General features: G+C 35.3%; 2 protein-coding genes across 15 annotated transcripts in view; one reads left to right on the forward strand and one right to left on the reverse strand.

Annotated features, from left to right (window-relative positions):
- rg (rugose) overlaps positions 1-17,897 on the reverse strand; it is a 677,097-nt gene that overhangs the window by 74,383 nt on the left and 584,817 nt on the right. The window lies entirely within an intron of this gene.
- LOC136347226 (protein mab-21) lies at positions 1,284-2,881 on the forward strand. Its single transcript, XM_066297000.1, has one exon. The coding sequence runs from the start codon at positions 1,522-1,524 to the stop codon at positions 2,617-2,619; it is 1,098 nt and encodes a 365-aa protein (XP_066153097.1). The 5' UTR covers positions 1,284-1,521; the 3' UTR covers positions 2,620-2,881.

Here is a 17,897-nt window from a genome sequence, read left to right on the forward strand (position 1 = left end):
TTACTACACGCATGTCAATGTCAAGTATAAACAAACACTTTTGGCATTTACATACACATGCCACATTAATTTGCCCGCACTAAAACATTTTTACTGAACATTTGAGGTAAAATGCTCAGGTCACAAATGAGGGCGGTTAGGGCACGGTGATAAAAAGCCAACTTTCACATATCACTTCAACATAACACACTAATTTTTAACATACGGTGCAAAATGATAGAAACTTTAAGAAGATAAATTGATTTCTATAGGTCTTTTTGTATATTTTTTTAATAAATTGCTTTATAAGCGTGCAGTTAGTAACGCCAAATTATGATTTGCGAAGTTTCACAGCTTTTTAGACAGCAACTGACATGTGATTAAAACTTTAACACGCGAAAAATTTTGGGGTAGATATATTCCCAAATCCAGGCCAAGAACAAAACGACCTCCTAAAATTCTACAAATATCTCTGAGATAGCAAGAGGTAAAACAATATATATTTTTTAATTTCGCAAATCCACGCCAAATTTTTAAAAATAGAAACTGGTGACTTGTCTGATTTCATTTCGTAATTAATTATGAAGTAAAATTCGGTACCTTCATTTTGCAACTCAGATAATAAATGGGCACAATTCGACAGTGATTGCTGTAGTACTACACAAACGAAACGCAATTTTTATAAGTACAAATTTCTACTTTTTTTCTAGTTATATGGGAAAATCACGTACCAAACTCATTAGGAAATGCTATATTTTGTCACTTTTGTCGTATTGAACACTTGCATCTCTTTAATTGATTATATCTGTTTAGCTACAAACAACGTAAAAACGGGACAAAGATGTGCGCACTTCAAATTTAAACGCGATTCGATTAAGGACCTGTGTATACTGTCGTATTTACTACACAATTTTAAGGCACGTATCTGTTTCAAATTTTAAGGAAATACTTTGTATATGAAACTAAATATCCCTTAGGCCCCAGTTGCGTAAAATTCGTAATTTTCCAAGTCGATAAATAAAAATCAGGCGAAAAGAAAAATAACCAGCAACGTCTTTACCCTCTTCGCCCTCATGTATAAGACCCTCACGTTAAGCCCTAATCTAGAAAAATTTCGGGGCCTGGGCACCTAAACAGATCAAGCCTTCGTTTCCCTCATCAACAATGACGGCCAAGCCCTTTCTCGAATAATGACTATTGCGCACAGCTTACGACCATTGGTCGTCAGGGGCGGATCCTCCGCATCGCAGCGTCGGCCCACTGGGAGGAGGGGACCTCCTCACCCAAACCAGGACGATGATGCGGTCCGCGCAGTGTACAGTATATGCCGTCGCTTCGTGGGTTTCTCGCTTCGCCTTGATACAGTTCGCTATATTTCAGTGTATGTATGTGTACTTTGTGCAATTTAGTGTAGGGGGAGAAAATTAACATTGTAACTTCCCCCCTCCTTCTTTACGAAATTCATTAAAAGGGAAATTATTAATCGTTGTCATCGTGGCTCCGGCTGAAAGACGAGGCTCTAGTAGCCCCCTAGCTGCCAATATGCTCGTGCCGCCGGATATGCTAGCGGCCCAATCCAAAATGGTGTATCAACTTAACAAATATTACACTGAAAAGGTGCAAGCGAGGAAACTGACTTCTGCCAAAACGATTCACGAAGTGTGCCGGGTAGTGCAGGACGTGCTCAAGGAGGTAGAAGTGCAGGAACCGAGATTCATCTCCTCCCTCACTGATTACAACGGGCGGTTCGATGGCTTGGAAGTGATCTCTCCCACGGAATTCGAAGTGGTGATCTACCTAAACCAAATGGGTGTCTTAAATTTCGTGGACGATGGTACTTTGCCCGGTTGCGCGGTACTTAAACTAAGCGACGGCCGCAAGCGCTCCATGTCTTTGTGGGTGGAGTTCATTACCGCCTCAGGGTACCTTTCCGCCCGGAAAATGCGGTCCAGGTTCCAGACTTTAGTAGCCCAAGCTTGTGATAAATGTTCCTACAGAGACTCCGTAAAAATGATTGCTGACACTACGGAAGTGAAACTGCGCATTAGAGAGAGGTATATTGTGCAAATCACTCCCGCTTTCAAATGCACAGGATTGTGGCCTAGATCAGCAGCTCATTGGCCACTACCTCAAATTCCTTGGCCACATCCGAACCTCGTCGTCGAAGTGAAAACTGAAGGTTTCGACTTATTGTCTAAGGAGTGCATAGCATTACAAGGCAAACAATCGGCTATGGAAGGTGATGCTTGGGTACTGTCTTTCCTAGAAGCGGAAAATCGTCTTTTGCAAGGAGGATGTCGTCGAAGGTGTTTGAGCATACTAAAAACCTTGAGAGATCGACATCTAGATTTACCAGGGAATCCCGTAACCGGCTATCACATGAAGACGTTGCTGCTTTACGAGTGCGAAAAGCATCCTAGAGAAACTGAGTGGGATGAGGCGTGTATAGCTGATCGCATAAATGGTATTTTCCTACAGCTTATATCCTGCTTACAGTGCAGACGTTGCCCCCATTATTTTTTGCCCAATTTGGACCTTTTCAAGGGGAAATCTCCTAGTGCTTTGGAAAATGCTGCCAAGCAAGTGTGGAGGTTGACCAGAGAAATGTTGACCAATTCAAGGTGCTTTGAAAAATTGTAGCAAATAGGTCAAAAATTTGTATGTCCTAAAGTAAGTATGCGTAATTTCAGTATATTGCTTATGAATTAGGGGTAATTTATTTATGTAAAATTGTTGTGGAATGAAAGTTATTTGCCAGCAGATTGTATTAATATTATTTATAGAAATTGTATCAACTTGACTGTGATGTTCTAGAATAGACTGCTTTAATACGTATTCTAGATTATGTATCGTATTTTTGTATATTATGTTAATAAAACTTAATATAATTCATTAAAATTAATCAAGATACGTTTTCTTTTTGGTATCGGGTGTGTTTTCCGCAAACGGCTAATTCTTGAAAACCCGCTGAAATGCAAGTTCCAATGGTTACTGAAAAAACCTAAATAGAGAGTTTTTTGAAGGAGTAATCAGGCAAAAAATTCGATCAAAATCACCAAAAAGTTTTCACGCAAAGATTTTTTTTTAACTGTTGGTAGTTTGGTATAAAATATCATAAATTTAAAACTTTGATTTCGATATCTCCGCCATAAAGAACGTAAGGAAAATGTAATAGTAAAAAACGCGTGGATTTAGACAGACGTTGATAAACAATATGATTCATATTTTGACGGTAGTGAAAACACATAGTTAGTTGTTTAACATGGCAAGAAAGAAGCTAATTTATTGGGAAGCTAAGGTAGTAAATTTGCATTCAGTTCACCGAGTAAAACACTAACTTTTAACCGAATGATGTCAATTAAATTTTGATTTGATTTCTTTGACATTTTCATTGTAATACAGAGTAATATCTGAATTGGGGATTTCATTCTAGCAGGAAATAATGTTAAAAAAAATGCATAAATCTTCCTTTTGTCGCTTTTTAAAAATATCAAATCAAACGGAAGTATGCAGTTTTACCAAGAAACATGCTAGTCTAATACGAAAAAATAGTATATCTTTTAACTTTAGTTCTCAGTAAATCTATAGGATTGTTTGAAAACATCTTGCTATAGTAATGTTTTTAATGCAGTATAACTTCTCAGTAAAATTGTCAAATGTAGAATAAAAATCTTTTATTTAGGGCAAGTTAGTGGCATATATTGAAACGTTTGTAATTTTTTTGCACGAAAGCGAAAAAAACTCAGAAAGAGCTTACTTCTTCAAAACTAATCTAAGAACTACAAAAACATTTTTAGTTTTTTGAAAAATTGGTGGCGTAATATATATATATGTACAGGGTGAATCGGAAGGATCGTGCCAAACTTCAGGAGCGCGTTGTACATGAAAAATAAATGTAAAAAAACTCAAATGTTGTTATCCCATTTTCGTTTGTTTACAAGTTATAGCGTAAATAAAATTAAAACATAAAGGTTAAGCAACATTTAGACGAAACGTTTCCTGGACGTTGGGTTGGTCGTGGTGGCCCTATTAGTTGGCCTCCAAGGTCTCCAGATCTGACACCACTAGACTATTGTTTGTGGGGTTGGTTTAAAACTGAAGTGTCCATAGTAAATGTGGACACTCAAGATGCACTAATTCGACGCATTAGAAATGCTGCAGCTGCCATTAAAGAAAGACATGAAACGATCAGGAGCGCAACGAATGCTCTTCATAGACGAAGCCGAAAATGTTTAGAAGTTAATGGCAATATTTTTGAACATTTACTATGATATCCAAACGTTAATTTATGGAATTTCTTATGAAATTTATAATTTTTTTAAATTTTATGTTTTAATTTTATTTACGCTATAACTTGTAAACAAAGGAAAATCGGATAACAACATTCGAGTTTTTTTACATTTATTTTTCATGCACAACACGCTCCTGAAGTTTGGCACGATCCTCCCGACTCACCCTGTACATGTTAATATTTAATGACCTGATTGTTTGCAGGATCACTGATAGAATTGAAAATATTTATTTATCGAAAGATACGCGCTCGTGTAGCTTCCAAGACTTACCAAATTTCATTCAAATATATCAAGCAATTCGACGGAAATCATGTTTTAAATAAAAGTGTACCATTTACAGTAGTTCAGGTTTAGTTCGGGTTTCCCACTAAAAAACCACACTGTATAAGAAGTGCAGGCGGAAGGTAGTGGAGTACTCAGCTATGAAATCTTCATACGTTTTCTTAGCCGTTAAGGTGGGTTGCATTTATAGGTTTAATGAAACCTTCAGGAATGAAATAATCTTATATCTGGCTGGCTTAAGTGTTTGTCACCGTGGTAATTATTTTTATTGTGAAATTTGTTTGTCGATTCCAAAGGTTTTCATCGAGACTTTCAACGTTTCCGAGAAGTTTAATAAGCAAATTTATGTATAAAATAGCGTTTTGACTTTAATTGGACAAGAAAATATGCATGTGTGTGTCCTGCGATGGCTCATGAAAAATCACGTAAATGTTTTTGACTACATTTTCATCGTAAAACATTCAATAACTGTACACCGATGAGGATTTTGAACGAATAGAAGTAAATATGGTAACCCGATGAGAAATCGTCGGTACTTGTACATAGTGAAATTCTAATTCATTTATGTAGCTGCATGTGATATACTAAGCTGCAAGCGGTAAGTAAATATTACACCAAATTGGCCGTTTTTTTTTTATATAGTGATAGTTTATTTAAAAAAATTAATATTTGATATAAAATAAATATAAAAGTATTTGTTTCATGGTAATTTTGACGCATTGTACGTCTTCAACAGTCAACTTTTCAAGTAAGAAACGTTGCGGGTTCAATTACCGTATTTTGTCCACATGAATCCGGTGGTTTTGGTAAATTATCCCTTGCAGGACAAACTACATAAATCATTTTCGCCAGTATACATGCTACTTATAGTTTGCAAATTCTTTAAATATTACAGCAACTATGTTAGCACGACACGTAAAAATTTCGTTTAAAAAATGAAATAGCTGCTGTAATCCTCTCCTTCCCCTTGGGGCTTACGACACCGGGACCAAATTTGTCACCTTCTGGTGTCTTCTAGCAACTTTCAGGACTACAACGATGTATTGCAAACATCTTAGATTTCGTTATTCAGTATAGCATCGCCTAGTAACGTCTATTTGTTTATGTTGTTTGCTTTGTAGCTTTTAATAAAGAAAAACTGTTTTTTTATCGCAGAAATAAAACGAAGAACCTTTGCAAACAGCAAAACCAACTCAAAAGTTTCTTTTGTAAAAAAATTCGCTGCAATAAATTGCAGGTAAAAAAATGTAATTGCTGTGAACATAAGAGGTCTAAGTGTTGAAAAGAAACGATTGGATTATCGAGATACGTATGTTGTCTTAGCTCCTCCAGTTTCTGAGGTATTAATATGAAATTTGCGGACGCTCCTGAAGAATATACCTACGCACGATTATATTTTACAAATTGTCGTGAAAATCTGTGAAAAAGCAGTTCTTAGAATAGCACGTCCCAGTAAACTATCCCAAAATCTAATTGAAATCACCACTGACCATTATTGTCTTAACATTTTAAGACATTAATACACTTGGAAATTTTCTGTATATTATATATTTTCGTATTTGACGGAACCGTTTTTTAGCAATATGTTGAACGTCTTACGCATTAGTGTAATTGAAATCATATTCTTATAGACCAAGTCAATAACCATTACAGACGTAAAAGCAGTAAAAGTGTTTATGCTAAGACAGGAATGTAATACGTATTTTGTATTCGCATTATAGCAAAGAAATTATATGTCCGATTTTTTCCCACGTCGTAGCTATTTATGTAATAAGTATGTAATGTAAAGTTTTATGAGACGAATCCGTTTATGGCCGACCAAGCTTGAAGATAAATAAAGCCACACAACGCACGTATAACATACGACTCTTTAATTGGTTGTTGTTGATTTGCTAATAATTTAACTCTTAAGTCAATAAAATTTAAATATCTAGGAAATACTTTAATCAGCTACTAAAAGAGCTTTAAGACCGTCAGTTGATATTTCGTTATTGTGAGTTCCACAATAAATACGTGTACTTTATTCTACTAGGATTATAAATTCACCTTTTTCATTGCGTTAGAGCTATAACAATTTAGATTAGAGCTGAAAAACAGCATAACTTGGAGTAGTTTGGTGCATTCATACTACTCCAGTTGATATAAAACTGGAGTAATTTGAGTTTTTTGAAACTAAACTTACCCAGGAGAGTATATCTTCGGCATAAAATGTTAGTTTGCTGTGTTTATTCTCGTGAATTGCGTTTTACATGTCTGTCAAAATTAGTAAAAAAATGTCGAAATTTTTCCTTACATCAAAAAAATTATATATCTGTTTGTCCTCATATCTTTGAAAAACTTTAGATAGTTTATCTCTAAAAAAATCCCCAAAATTCACCCTGAATTTGCCTGAATATCGTCATATTTCACAAATTTTTGCGGCACATCGGTCTCCATATTGCAGTTTAAAACAATAGGAACCAAAAATAAACGAAAGAATACAATTTTTAAAAAAGATTCGTTGTACTAAACAAAAGGGGAAGAAGTCTCAGATTACATTATATTAATAGACATGTGCATACGTGTTGTTTTTGTTAAAAAGAAGGATAAAAATCTTAAAGTTTAATCCTAACGGGGGGCTGCTCTTGGGATCGCCTTTTTGTGCGAAATATAATGAAGATAAAAAAAATCGGAAACTTATTAGTTTATAAGCTTTTTTCTTATATTGCCTACCACCGACAGCCCAAGATTTCCCTATCCTACTTAAAATAATGAAAAAAAATTCACGCTAAAAACGAATTTTTTTTAATGAATTTTTTCAAATGATTTTTCATTTGTGGCTAAAGAGTGTCTGAACGAATGCTTTTTAAGGTATTTTTAATAAATTGATTAGTTGTCAAATAAGCACAAATTAAAAACGTCAAAATTCGAACTAACCTGAACGAACACATGGAGCAGAAGTATATGGACTTCTACATAATCACTGAGATGATTATATTGTTGTGACAACCGGAAAACAATATTAATTTCAAAAACGTCTAATAAAACCCATTTTGACAAGATTTCTGAAACAAACTTTACGTACGGACGTACCACTACCCATACCCATATTCAGTAGAAAGTTAAACACAAAGTCGTATTACAATCTCAAAATTTTTTAGATCATAGAACGATATTAATTACCGAGTGAGTGCCCATCTGCGTGTTGACCGGCCATGGCCCGAGCGAGTATCGAGTTATTGCTGATTGATTTTCAAAGCCCATGTTTTACACGCGCGGCTTGTTTGTTCTTCTGATCGCCATTAAATTATTCCCTCCCGCGACCTCTTTGTTACAACACTCTTATAAATAGTCCTCGCCGTTCATACTGAGTGAATTATGGCGAACCAAATGGCATATATAATACCCCATAAGACCTCATCTTTGGGCTCGTACCGCGCGTATTTTTAATGATTCCCCACCATCTCCTCCCTTTGCAGATGATGGGAAACCGAATCAGCTCAAATTGCTAAGATCAATTACTTTTGAGGGGAGACTGTTATTAATCACTTGTTAATAAATGGCATTTAAGTGGTGCAAAGAGCGTTAGGGAAATAATTTTGGCATATTTAGCCAATGATTAAGAACATCATTTTGAACAGGAACGTTCCTCACAAGAGGGGAGGAAAACTTAATAGCTTTTTCCAAAAAAGATGACAAAGTTGGTAATCGAAAAACTGCGATAAACATTAAAATTTTCTCAGAATGTTAAAAAAGGCATTTGCCAGATGTTGACTGTTTGACGTGTAACCAAAGGAGTTAAAGTTACTCAACGTTAATATTGATTAAAAAAATTTTTTAACCTTAATAACTAACGATATCAGGTAAGCTTAAGGGGAAACGCCGCCCTGAACGTGGCTGAAGAAACGGAGTATAATTTAGTTAGTTTCCTAATTTACGATTTTAACAGAGCATTCCACTTGTTGGCAATTTAATCACATTTTTCCAAATTTCTCGAAAACTACTGAATAAAAGTTAGTTAATTAGGGTATCATTATAACGAGAATCGAAAGACCTTTCAAACAAGGTGCTACTCGACCATACTTTCCATTTAAGATTTTAAGGGTTTAACTCACCCCGGCTAGGGTGTTGAAGTGAAAGGAGCGAGTATACGTTTATAATGTGTCCCCCTCGAATATAAAGTTTACGTGTCCGAGCATTTTTCAAATATACATTTCTAAGTACCCGCAAATGCCTCTGTTTCGTTTTCAATGGGCCACCCTGTATAAACGATTATACACAGATATTGTGAGCGCAGAACTTTCAAGAATAAACCTCGTGTTGGACGTCTAAAAAAATTAACTGAATATCTAAGACGCATTATTGCGAGGAAAGTTAAAGAGAAACCTCGAATAAGTGCGGAAAAAATTGCTACAGAACTAAAGACATACAACAATAAACTTGTTTCTGCTAGTATTGTGAGGAATTGTTTGAAAAAACAAGGCTATCAAGGCAGAGTTGCTCGTAAAAAATATTTTATTAATGAGATCAATAGAAAGAAGCGATTAGAATTCGCCAGAAGACATCTTACCACCCCACTGTCTTACTGGAATCGAGTCATATTTACTGATGAAAGTAAATTTGAAGTTTTTGGCAACAAACGGCATTTTAAGGTATGAAGAAAAAAGGAACTGAGCTTAATAAAGAAAATTTACTACCGATAGTGAAGTATGGTGGAGGATCTGTTTTGGTTTGGGGCTGTATGAGCGTTTCAGGAGTAGGATCTCTTCATTTTATTGACGGTATTATGAACCAAATGGTATATATTCATATTTTAAAAACCCACCTTCTACAAAGTGCAACAAAAATGGGAATTAAGGATAATTATATCTTTAGCCAAGACAATGATCCTAAGCACACTGCTATAAATACCAGGCTATGGATCCTTTATAACGCCCCAAAGTATTTGAAAACTCCTCCTCATTCGCCAGATATTAATCCCATCGAACATCTTTGGAGTTACTTGGAAAAAAAAATTAGAAACCACCCAATCCAATCAAGGGAGGGATTAAAAGTTGCACTTTTAGAAGAGTGGAACAAAATTCCGGAAAATTTTACAAGAAATTTAGTTAATTCTATGTCCAGAAGGTTAGAGGCAATTATAAAGTCAAGAGGCTATCCTACAAAATACTAAAACTGTTATTAGAGTCGTATTTGTTACTTTAAATTTTGTTTTTGACATCTGTACGAATACTTATTGCGTCCGAATTCGTGATTATTTTGTAGTTTCCTATATTTATTTAAATAATAAAATTATTAAACTTACTATTTCTTTTAAAAATATTTGTGAATAATACAAATGAACCTCTATATGTTTCTTTTTGCCTTGTAAAGATGTCCTTTATAGCATAAAATCGATCGTTTTTACAATTTTGCGCTCTGTACGAATACTTTCTGCACTGACTGTAGCTCGGAAATTTAATACGTTTGTAAGTAACTTAACGTTCTTAACGTCCCAAACTTTTGGCCGGCAGTGTATATTGTGTAGGTGTAGATATCATTCACTGAATAATCGTGATTGGGAATAAATTGCTAATAGCCTATTCAATCACCTACACGAAAGTTTGAGTACCTCAGGTGTTTTAAACTCTGAAATCAATGTAAATATCAGAAATTAGGAGGGCCAATGAGAATTCTAAATGAAGATGAAATTGCGCAGAATCCGCCTTAACTTAACGGATCTTGTAACACTTATGACTTAGAAGATCTTCGTACATTTCCACGAGTTTGTAGCCCCATGTGTAGTCTTTTTATTAACCGGAAATTTCAAAGAGCGATTCCTGCAAATAGGAACTTGTATATTTTGTATTCAAATGGCAAACCTTCGTGTAATAAATTTGGGAGTCCGTGATAAAGGCGAGGTCGGCAACATCTGTCTAATGCCCCGCGGACCGGCCTCGAAGATTAATGTTTATGAACGCTCATTAAAACGACTTAACGCTTAATTATTTGCTTTAGAGATATGCTCATTTAAATATAATTTACGTAGGTATGTTCGACATAGGGCACTCATTGCCCAGGAGAGGTCAGAAAATCGGTTCGCGAACCTGCTTTTCAATCGATACCGATTTAAATAATCAACCTTTATTACCGTTACCTCTTATAGTTTGTGGCATATTTGTTTTAGTTTAGATAACTGAAAAAAAAAGGAAAGCACGAATCCCCCATAACTTTTGAACTTACGTAATTTCTCTCAAACCAATGAAAACGTTGCAAGACGGATGAAGGCTCGATATCTTTTGAACTAGTGAATTCACGAATTATGATGATAAAATGTGTTTTTAAATTGAATGCAGGCTAAATTGGTTCCGATAGCAAATCAAATAAGTATAGTTTACAGGTGGTTTCTAATACACCCTGTAGAGCGTCGTAGCAGCGGAGAGTAAACCAATCCTAAACGATCTGTCGTCACAGCAGTCATCTATCTGCATTTTTACCTTAGATACGACATCTTGTAGATAGGAGTGTTTCATTGAAGAGAACGCACTTATAGGATGAATAAACGATGTAACATCTAGATATGTTGGTTAGACAATGTCACCATTGAAGGGACATTTATTGCCTTTTTGCGAGTGGACAGTTCGCACGAAATTGCAAGGTAAATTATTGCTCAGGAGATGGCTAGAGTAACTTACTACGTTCTTCACGTAAGAACGTACACCTTCTCCAACTAGTTGATTTGAAGGCTTAAAAAGATGTGTTAAATACAAAAGTCGGACAGAATTTCCTTAACAGCCTTAAGGTGCTAAACGAAAAACAATATTGAACCTGAGCATAGCTTTCTTGAGATAACAGTATATTTGAGTTTTTTTTTAATGGTACACCCTATATGTCATTATATCTTCATTAGTTTCATATACATTTCCCTAATGAATTTTTTTATGAAATCACAAGTAAGCTCATAGGAGTTCGAGCGGCTGTTAAATGGAAACCTTGCATGCAGGGTGTCTCAGACAAAAGTATACACCTTGAATATCTTTTGTTCGTTAAAAAAAACCGCTAAACAGTTTTAATAGAAAGGGGGATGGCGTTTGACGAAAAAGTTGTTTTCAAAATATTATGCCCTTACCCCTGAAAACCACCCCTCTGAAGATTTCAAATTGGACGACGAGCTGCGTTATATCTCGTTTGAAAGATCATTTTACTCTCTACATGAGAAAGTATTTATTTTTCATTTTTGAACGTCGGTTTATAAAAACTAAACAAAAACCAAATAACTTGATTTTACTCATGAATGTTCTCGTAATAAAAATATTTTTAAAATATCTCGATGTCCCACATGTATCATTAATAATGATTTTTCTCACATTCCATTTAAAATTGATAAACATTAGTTTTTTTTTTAACGAAAATTTCATTGATATTTTCTTATGCATCTAGTGGTTTTAGAACTTCGTGGCAAGTTATCACTTTCCGGTTTGTTTAAATTTTAATTTGATTAAAATCACAAGAGAAAATTAAATAAAAGATCAAAGTTACAAGAGAAAATCGAGGTGATGAGTTTATATTATAAAAACAACAATTCTGCAAGAGCAGTAGCTGCTGTCTTCAATTTACATTATCCTGATTTAATGATCTACCACTTTTATGTATACTGCGTGACATAGAAAAGAGAGTACACCGTAGAAATGGTTTTATTTAAACAAATTTTAGAATGCAAATTTGTATATGGTAACACAAAAAAAAGATTAAATTTTCAGTCATATTTACCGATGTATTTAGTAGTTATCACGAAATTTTAGGTTTTTATTTTACTATAAAAATTGCAATAAAATATTAACAATATGACAGCAAATAATTTACCCCATGTCCACAAACCTTGATGGCGCTATGTCACATTGTCCAGTTAGCCTGGAATGAGTTCCCCAAAAGGACAACAATCACCTCATTAAATCCATGCTTAGACGTGGACAGGAGTGTAGAAGATATCGCGGCAGACTAAAAAATTATTATTATTTTTTGGTTTTTAACAATTAAATTTGTTCAATGAGATCGGTTCCATTTAAAACAAAAAACACGAAGTTGACCGATCAATGAGAGGTGATGAAGTCCAAATCGCGGTTCTGGGACATGCTCAAATGGACAACAGAACGTGAGTATTCAAGTGAGTGAATTTCAAAAATTACTGTTAATAGAATTTTAAAAGAAGTAAAATTCCATCCTTATGTTATAAAACTAGTGCAAGAATTAAATGAAGATGACTTCAACCATTGATTACAATTCTGCCAATCTTTTAGTAACATGTTACGTTTAAACAGACATTTATTTCAAAATAAACATTTTATGATGAATGTTCGTTCTATTTAAATAATAAAGTTAAGAGACATAATTGTCATTACTAGAGTGACACCAATCTTCATTTGTTCCGAGAGATCCACACTCAACAACCTCAAAAATTGATCGTTTAGGCAAGGATTTTGAGTGATCACATTATTGGACGATTTTTTATTCCTCGAAACTCAAATGGAGAAAACGATCTATAACTGCTACAAAATGCCATCTCTCCCAGAATAACTAAAATACTTGAACAAAATTTTCGCCTCTTAGAACAAGAATTAGTTTTTCAATAGGATGAAGCGCCTCCACACTACACTGCTGCTGTCCGTCAATTTTTAGACGACGAATTCCCTGGTATTGACAGAAGAGATGCAATGGACTGGCCCGCGAGACCGCCTGACCTTATTCTCATGGACTTTTTCTTATGGCGGCGTTTGAAGACCAAAATCTAGGACACAGAATCGGATTCCCTCGAGAAGGTACTTGCTTGAATGCTACTTGAATCGTCGAAGAGTGCTGGTTAATAACGCCAAAAATCTTATGTAATTTGCGACGATGTTTTGAGGATCATGTGCATGGAAGTCAGTGGAGGTAATTTTCAGCATTTCTTACGAAAAAATAAATAAAATACCGGTAAAAATGGCAAACAATGTAAAACATTAATTTATTTTTGTTTAATTTTTACAACGCAGACGTACAGAAACAAAATATTAAAATTTGGCCACGTTCAGAATAAAAGTACTTGTCAAACAGAGTATAACACAGCTCCTCTTCCAACGTCAAAATTTTAAAGAATTGAATTCCAGGGATAGAGGGATGACATTTCAAAAACCACTTTTTCATCCATTGATGTCCCCCTTCCTATCAAAGTTAATATGTTTTAGCGGTTTTTTGAACAAACAACAGAAAAGATATTCAGGGCGAACACGTTTCGCTGAAATACCCTGTATATTACTTAATCATATTATTCCTCACTAATAGTTTTTATCCAAATTAAGAATTTCTGTTCCATAAAAATAACGTGCTAGATAAAGGAAATTGGGAAAATTTTGCAAATAATGTGTAACCAAACGTCTTGGTCTACATGAAAATTAATAATGAAGGAAGCTAACTAAGAATTTCTGATCTATAACATTCGCATGGGTTCAACGGTATTTTCCGGTAAATTCATCCCTTTTTTTCATCTCCATTTGAGTGAAAATTATCAAAGGTAATATTTTTAAGCTTTAGATTTTTAAAATCAGAATAAAAAATCTCATTAAGAAACGTTTTATTTTAAAAAAAATGCAAGTTTGAGTCATATCTCAAAAACTGTTTTTTCTCTATCACTATAAAATTGTTAAGAAAATTAAATTCAACTTTTAAGTTTGGCACATTCTTCTAAATCTTCATACAAAAAAGTTGTGAAAAGTGTACATTCTCGCGCGAAGGCCCTGTACAATATACTTCTTACTGGTCGTTATACATGCAGAAATATTGGAACTAGTTAATTGGCGTCATTAATTTATACATGTAAAATCCGCTTTATGTCCAATTAAATATTAGAGGGTGATAAATTCTTTACACACGCGTACGGCTAAAAGTTCGTTAAATTGCCCACCAATATTTTTTCCGACTTCATTTGCTTCTAGTAAGGCACTAAGTGTGTAAGAAGAATCAATCTTACGTTTATTATGCGCGAAAAGTGATACTTTACCGTGTGCTGTTAACAGTTAACTGAATGAAGTAAAGCAAAGATAGCTCAGCAATTGAGTGCTATGGATACGGTTCGGAAGCCGTACGAAATTTGCGTATTTCCTTACCGTCGCGTGCGCAATTCATAGGAAACGATGATAATAATACGAATATAGAAATCGATGGTCTTTCGGCATCAGTTTGTAATCGGTAAAGAAACAATGTCCTGACAGTCTACGACTGTCAGGACACACTTCCTTAAGACTACGTCTGAAATTACCGATCTCGAACGATAAATTGGTTGTAGAATCAACTCATTCCATGATTCCTGTTATAGAATATTATCCCGTAAGCCATTTTGTTTTGAATCATTCCATTTAAAAAACTTTAAAAAATGCATTTCTTGTAAAAAAAAAATTGAAATTTTTTTTCTATCGAGTTACCGCCATCTAAAAATTATTAAGATTAAAGCTCCATCAAGTATTTTGGTACATTTTGTCCTGTTACCTTGAGGTAAAATCATTTTTAAAGTTTTCGGTCCTGACTGCTAAATGTTACAGTTAACGTCGGTCGTACTGCATTCTTATGAGCTTTGAACAGGACTCGCCTATGGCTCGCCCTAAAATCTATTTCCTTTTAGGCTCGTGCTACAAAACCGTCCTTTACGGTCTTATAATTTAACTTAAATAACTATTGAAGGCAAAAGCATCTTTTGCCTTTTTTTTTAATTGATGGAAAGACCAAAACGATTGCATTTATCTTATTTTCGAATTGAACACACTGTACGGACTACTTTGTGGCGTGTTAGTTTCTTAGTCGAGATTCAAATTTATATAAAAATAGTATTTCTCATTAGCGTACTTGCTATTCATTAGTTAAAAATGATTTCTCTATATAAAGACCAAAATTCCATTCTTATTTTATTAGCAGTATAAACCCACCTTTAATCAAGCATTATTTACGATGACCGTCTGAAAAAGCGGATCATTCCTCGAATGGCCTATCTTCAATTTCCTATCTCTTCGTATCCGATGACCCTGCGAACGGACCGGCGACCGGCTTCTGTGCAGTGGCGTGTACCTACGAGTGGCGCCCGCCCCCCGCCGCGACAGACCTGGTTGAACCCCCTCGCCGACGTGCGTACGCCCAGGTGACAAGGGGGGGTCCGGTAAAACATCGACCCCCGCGTAGGGACACCTTCGACGCGAAGTAATGGATTTGTAAAGAAAATCGAATTTTCTGTTGAAAATTAGTTAATAGGATGATGGTGGTATAATACACTTAGCAATGAATTCATTAAATGCGTAAAAAATGGGGTGGCCTCACTGTTAATCGTCCACCATAAACAAACCTACCTAACATGCGGGACATTTTTAATTTGTCGTTCACAATAGGTGCAAATTGATGACCCGATGGTTGTTTGTTGTCACTAGCAATTACCCACATGGTGGTTCAGAAAAAAGTTGCAAGTACGTGGTGCAAATTGTGTGAATTATACTTAGCTGTATATTATTATATCCAATGGACACCTTTACCATTGAACCAAAGTACCGAACCAGGTGCGCAAGCCAATGAACATTAAGTAAAAAAGTATAATGACAGCTTGCTTGCAGTGGGGGCAACGCCTAAATATACATAGAGCTTCGGGTTTCAGATATCTTGGAAACGAACGGGGAAAAGTTCGATAATGTTTATTGCGGACGTTTTTACATTGAATTTTAATAAATTTCAATGTGACATTTCAATTATTGACCATTTTACAAATTTAAAAAGAACAGAACCAGTTGTAAGTTTGCCGTTTCTCCCCATTACGAAACATTTAATTCCGCAATTATGTGATGGAATAAGCGAATTTGTGGCGGTTTTTAAAGCTGACTTAATCGAGTCTCGTTGTAGAGTTGGAAAAATGATGTCGTGGACGAGCACAACAAAAACAACAATCATACACAGGGTATAGCAATTTGGTTGCCTTATTGCATACCACCGTTAATGTGGTGATAGTTAAAAAACAAACGTTGCAAAATTGTGCCCTTTTTCTGAAAAAGAATCCCTGGCTTATAGGGATTTCTTCGATTATCATTTATTTCGGTAGGATACTCGACTGCGATGTAATTTAAGAGGAACACGCATGGTATATTACATACCAAGCCAAGAAAGGCAATGCTAAAGCATGAGCTTGAAATATTAAAATTATAACGTGAGTGTGTTAAAAAAAACTCTCTACACCATTTTTCACACGACCAGTAACCATTAAAAAAAAAATCAAAATACAAAGGTTTATCCGGTTGTCCATCATGATCCAACAAATCGCTACCGATCCGCACACGGTCACTTTCGCAATAGTGAACGGCGATGTTTTTGACATTTCGTGATGTTTTGTTGAGTGTTATTGCTGAAATTAACATCTTTTAGCCATTTTTGAGATACGTAGGATGTAGCTAAGTTATTGGTGAGAACATATTTTGCCTAGTTGACTAATACAGTTGCATAATATTTATGTTAGCCATAGTAGTTCATTGCAACGTACGTGTCTTTATTTATTTCTCTGAACAACTGTGTTTTACCATTATTTTCCGCGTTGGATATGTTTAGTTCGTTATTGAAAAAAGATGTTGCCGCATGCTGACGTTTAATCGAAGAAAGGAACAAAAATACAGAAATCGATTTCAGTATTTTTTCCCATCCACCGAAACAAAATCATTAGGAATGTTAATTTTCACCAATCACGTCAGTTCCATAATTCCTGTTTTTGTCCCGTTTATTCATCCGATTAGCTCTGCGACTTTTCTCATCTTACTTTTCTCTGCTTCTATGCTGACTTGCGCCAAACATTCTCTTTTCTTTTTTGTACCTTCAGAGCCTTCTCCTTCTACTTCTTCCTTGTCGCATTCGTCCCTCCTTCGCTTCTTTGCAGATTTTTCCTTACCTTCATCCTGGGATAAGCTGATATATCTACACTCACTTTCACATGAAATGCACCACCCAGTAATACTAACAATTAAGTCTTGTAACTTTGGTAAAATAATGCTTCATAATGGAGTATCAAATGATCAGACTTTCAGTAAAAAGATACAACAAAAAAATTAATAATGAGCTACATCGGCTCGTACGGCAATGCAAGCACGTTCCCTTCGCGGCATGCTTTGCAACAAGTGATCAATATCTTTCTGGGGTATTTCATTCCATGCCACCTCAAGATGATGTCGTAGGTCATCCACATTGTTTGGAGGCCTCGGTAAATTTCGAAGACGCCGACTCATCATGTCCCAAAAATGTTCGATGGGCGATAGGTCCGGTGACCGTGCAGGCCAAGGCAGTATTTCCAATTGTGCTTCTTCCAGGTATTGTCGAGTAATGTTCGCACTATGTGGTCTT

Source organism: Euwallacea fornicatus, chromosome 27 (genome assembly GCF_040115645.1).
Source record: "Euwallacea fornicatus isolate EFF26 chromosome 27, ASM4011564v1, whole genome shotgun sequence".
Lineage (NCBI taxonomy): Eukaryota > Metazoa > Arthropoda > Insecta > Coleoptera > Curculionidae > Euwallacea > Euwallacea fornicatus.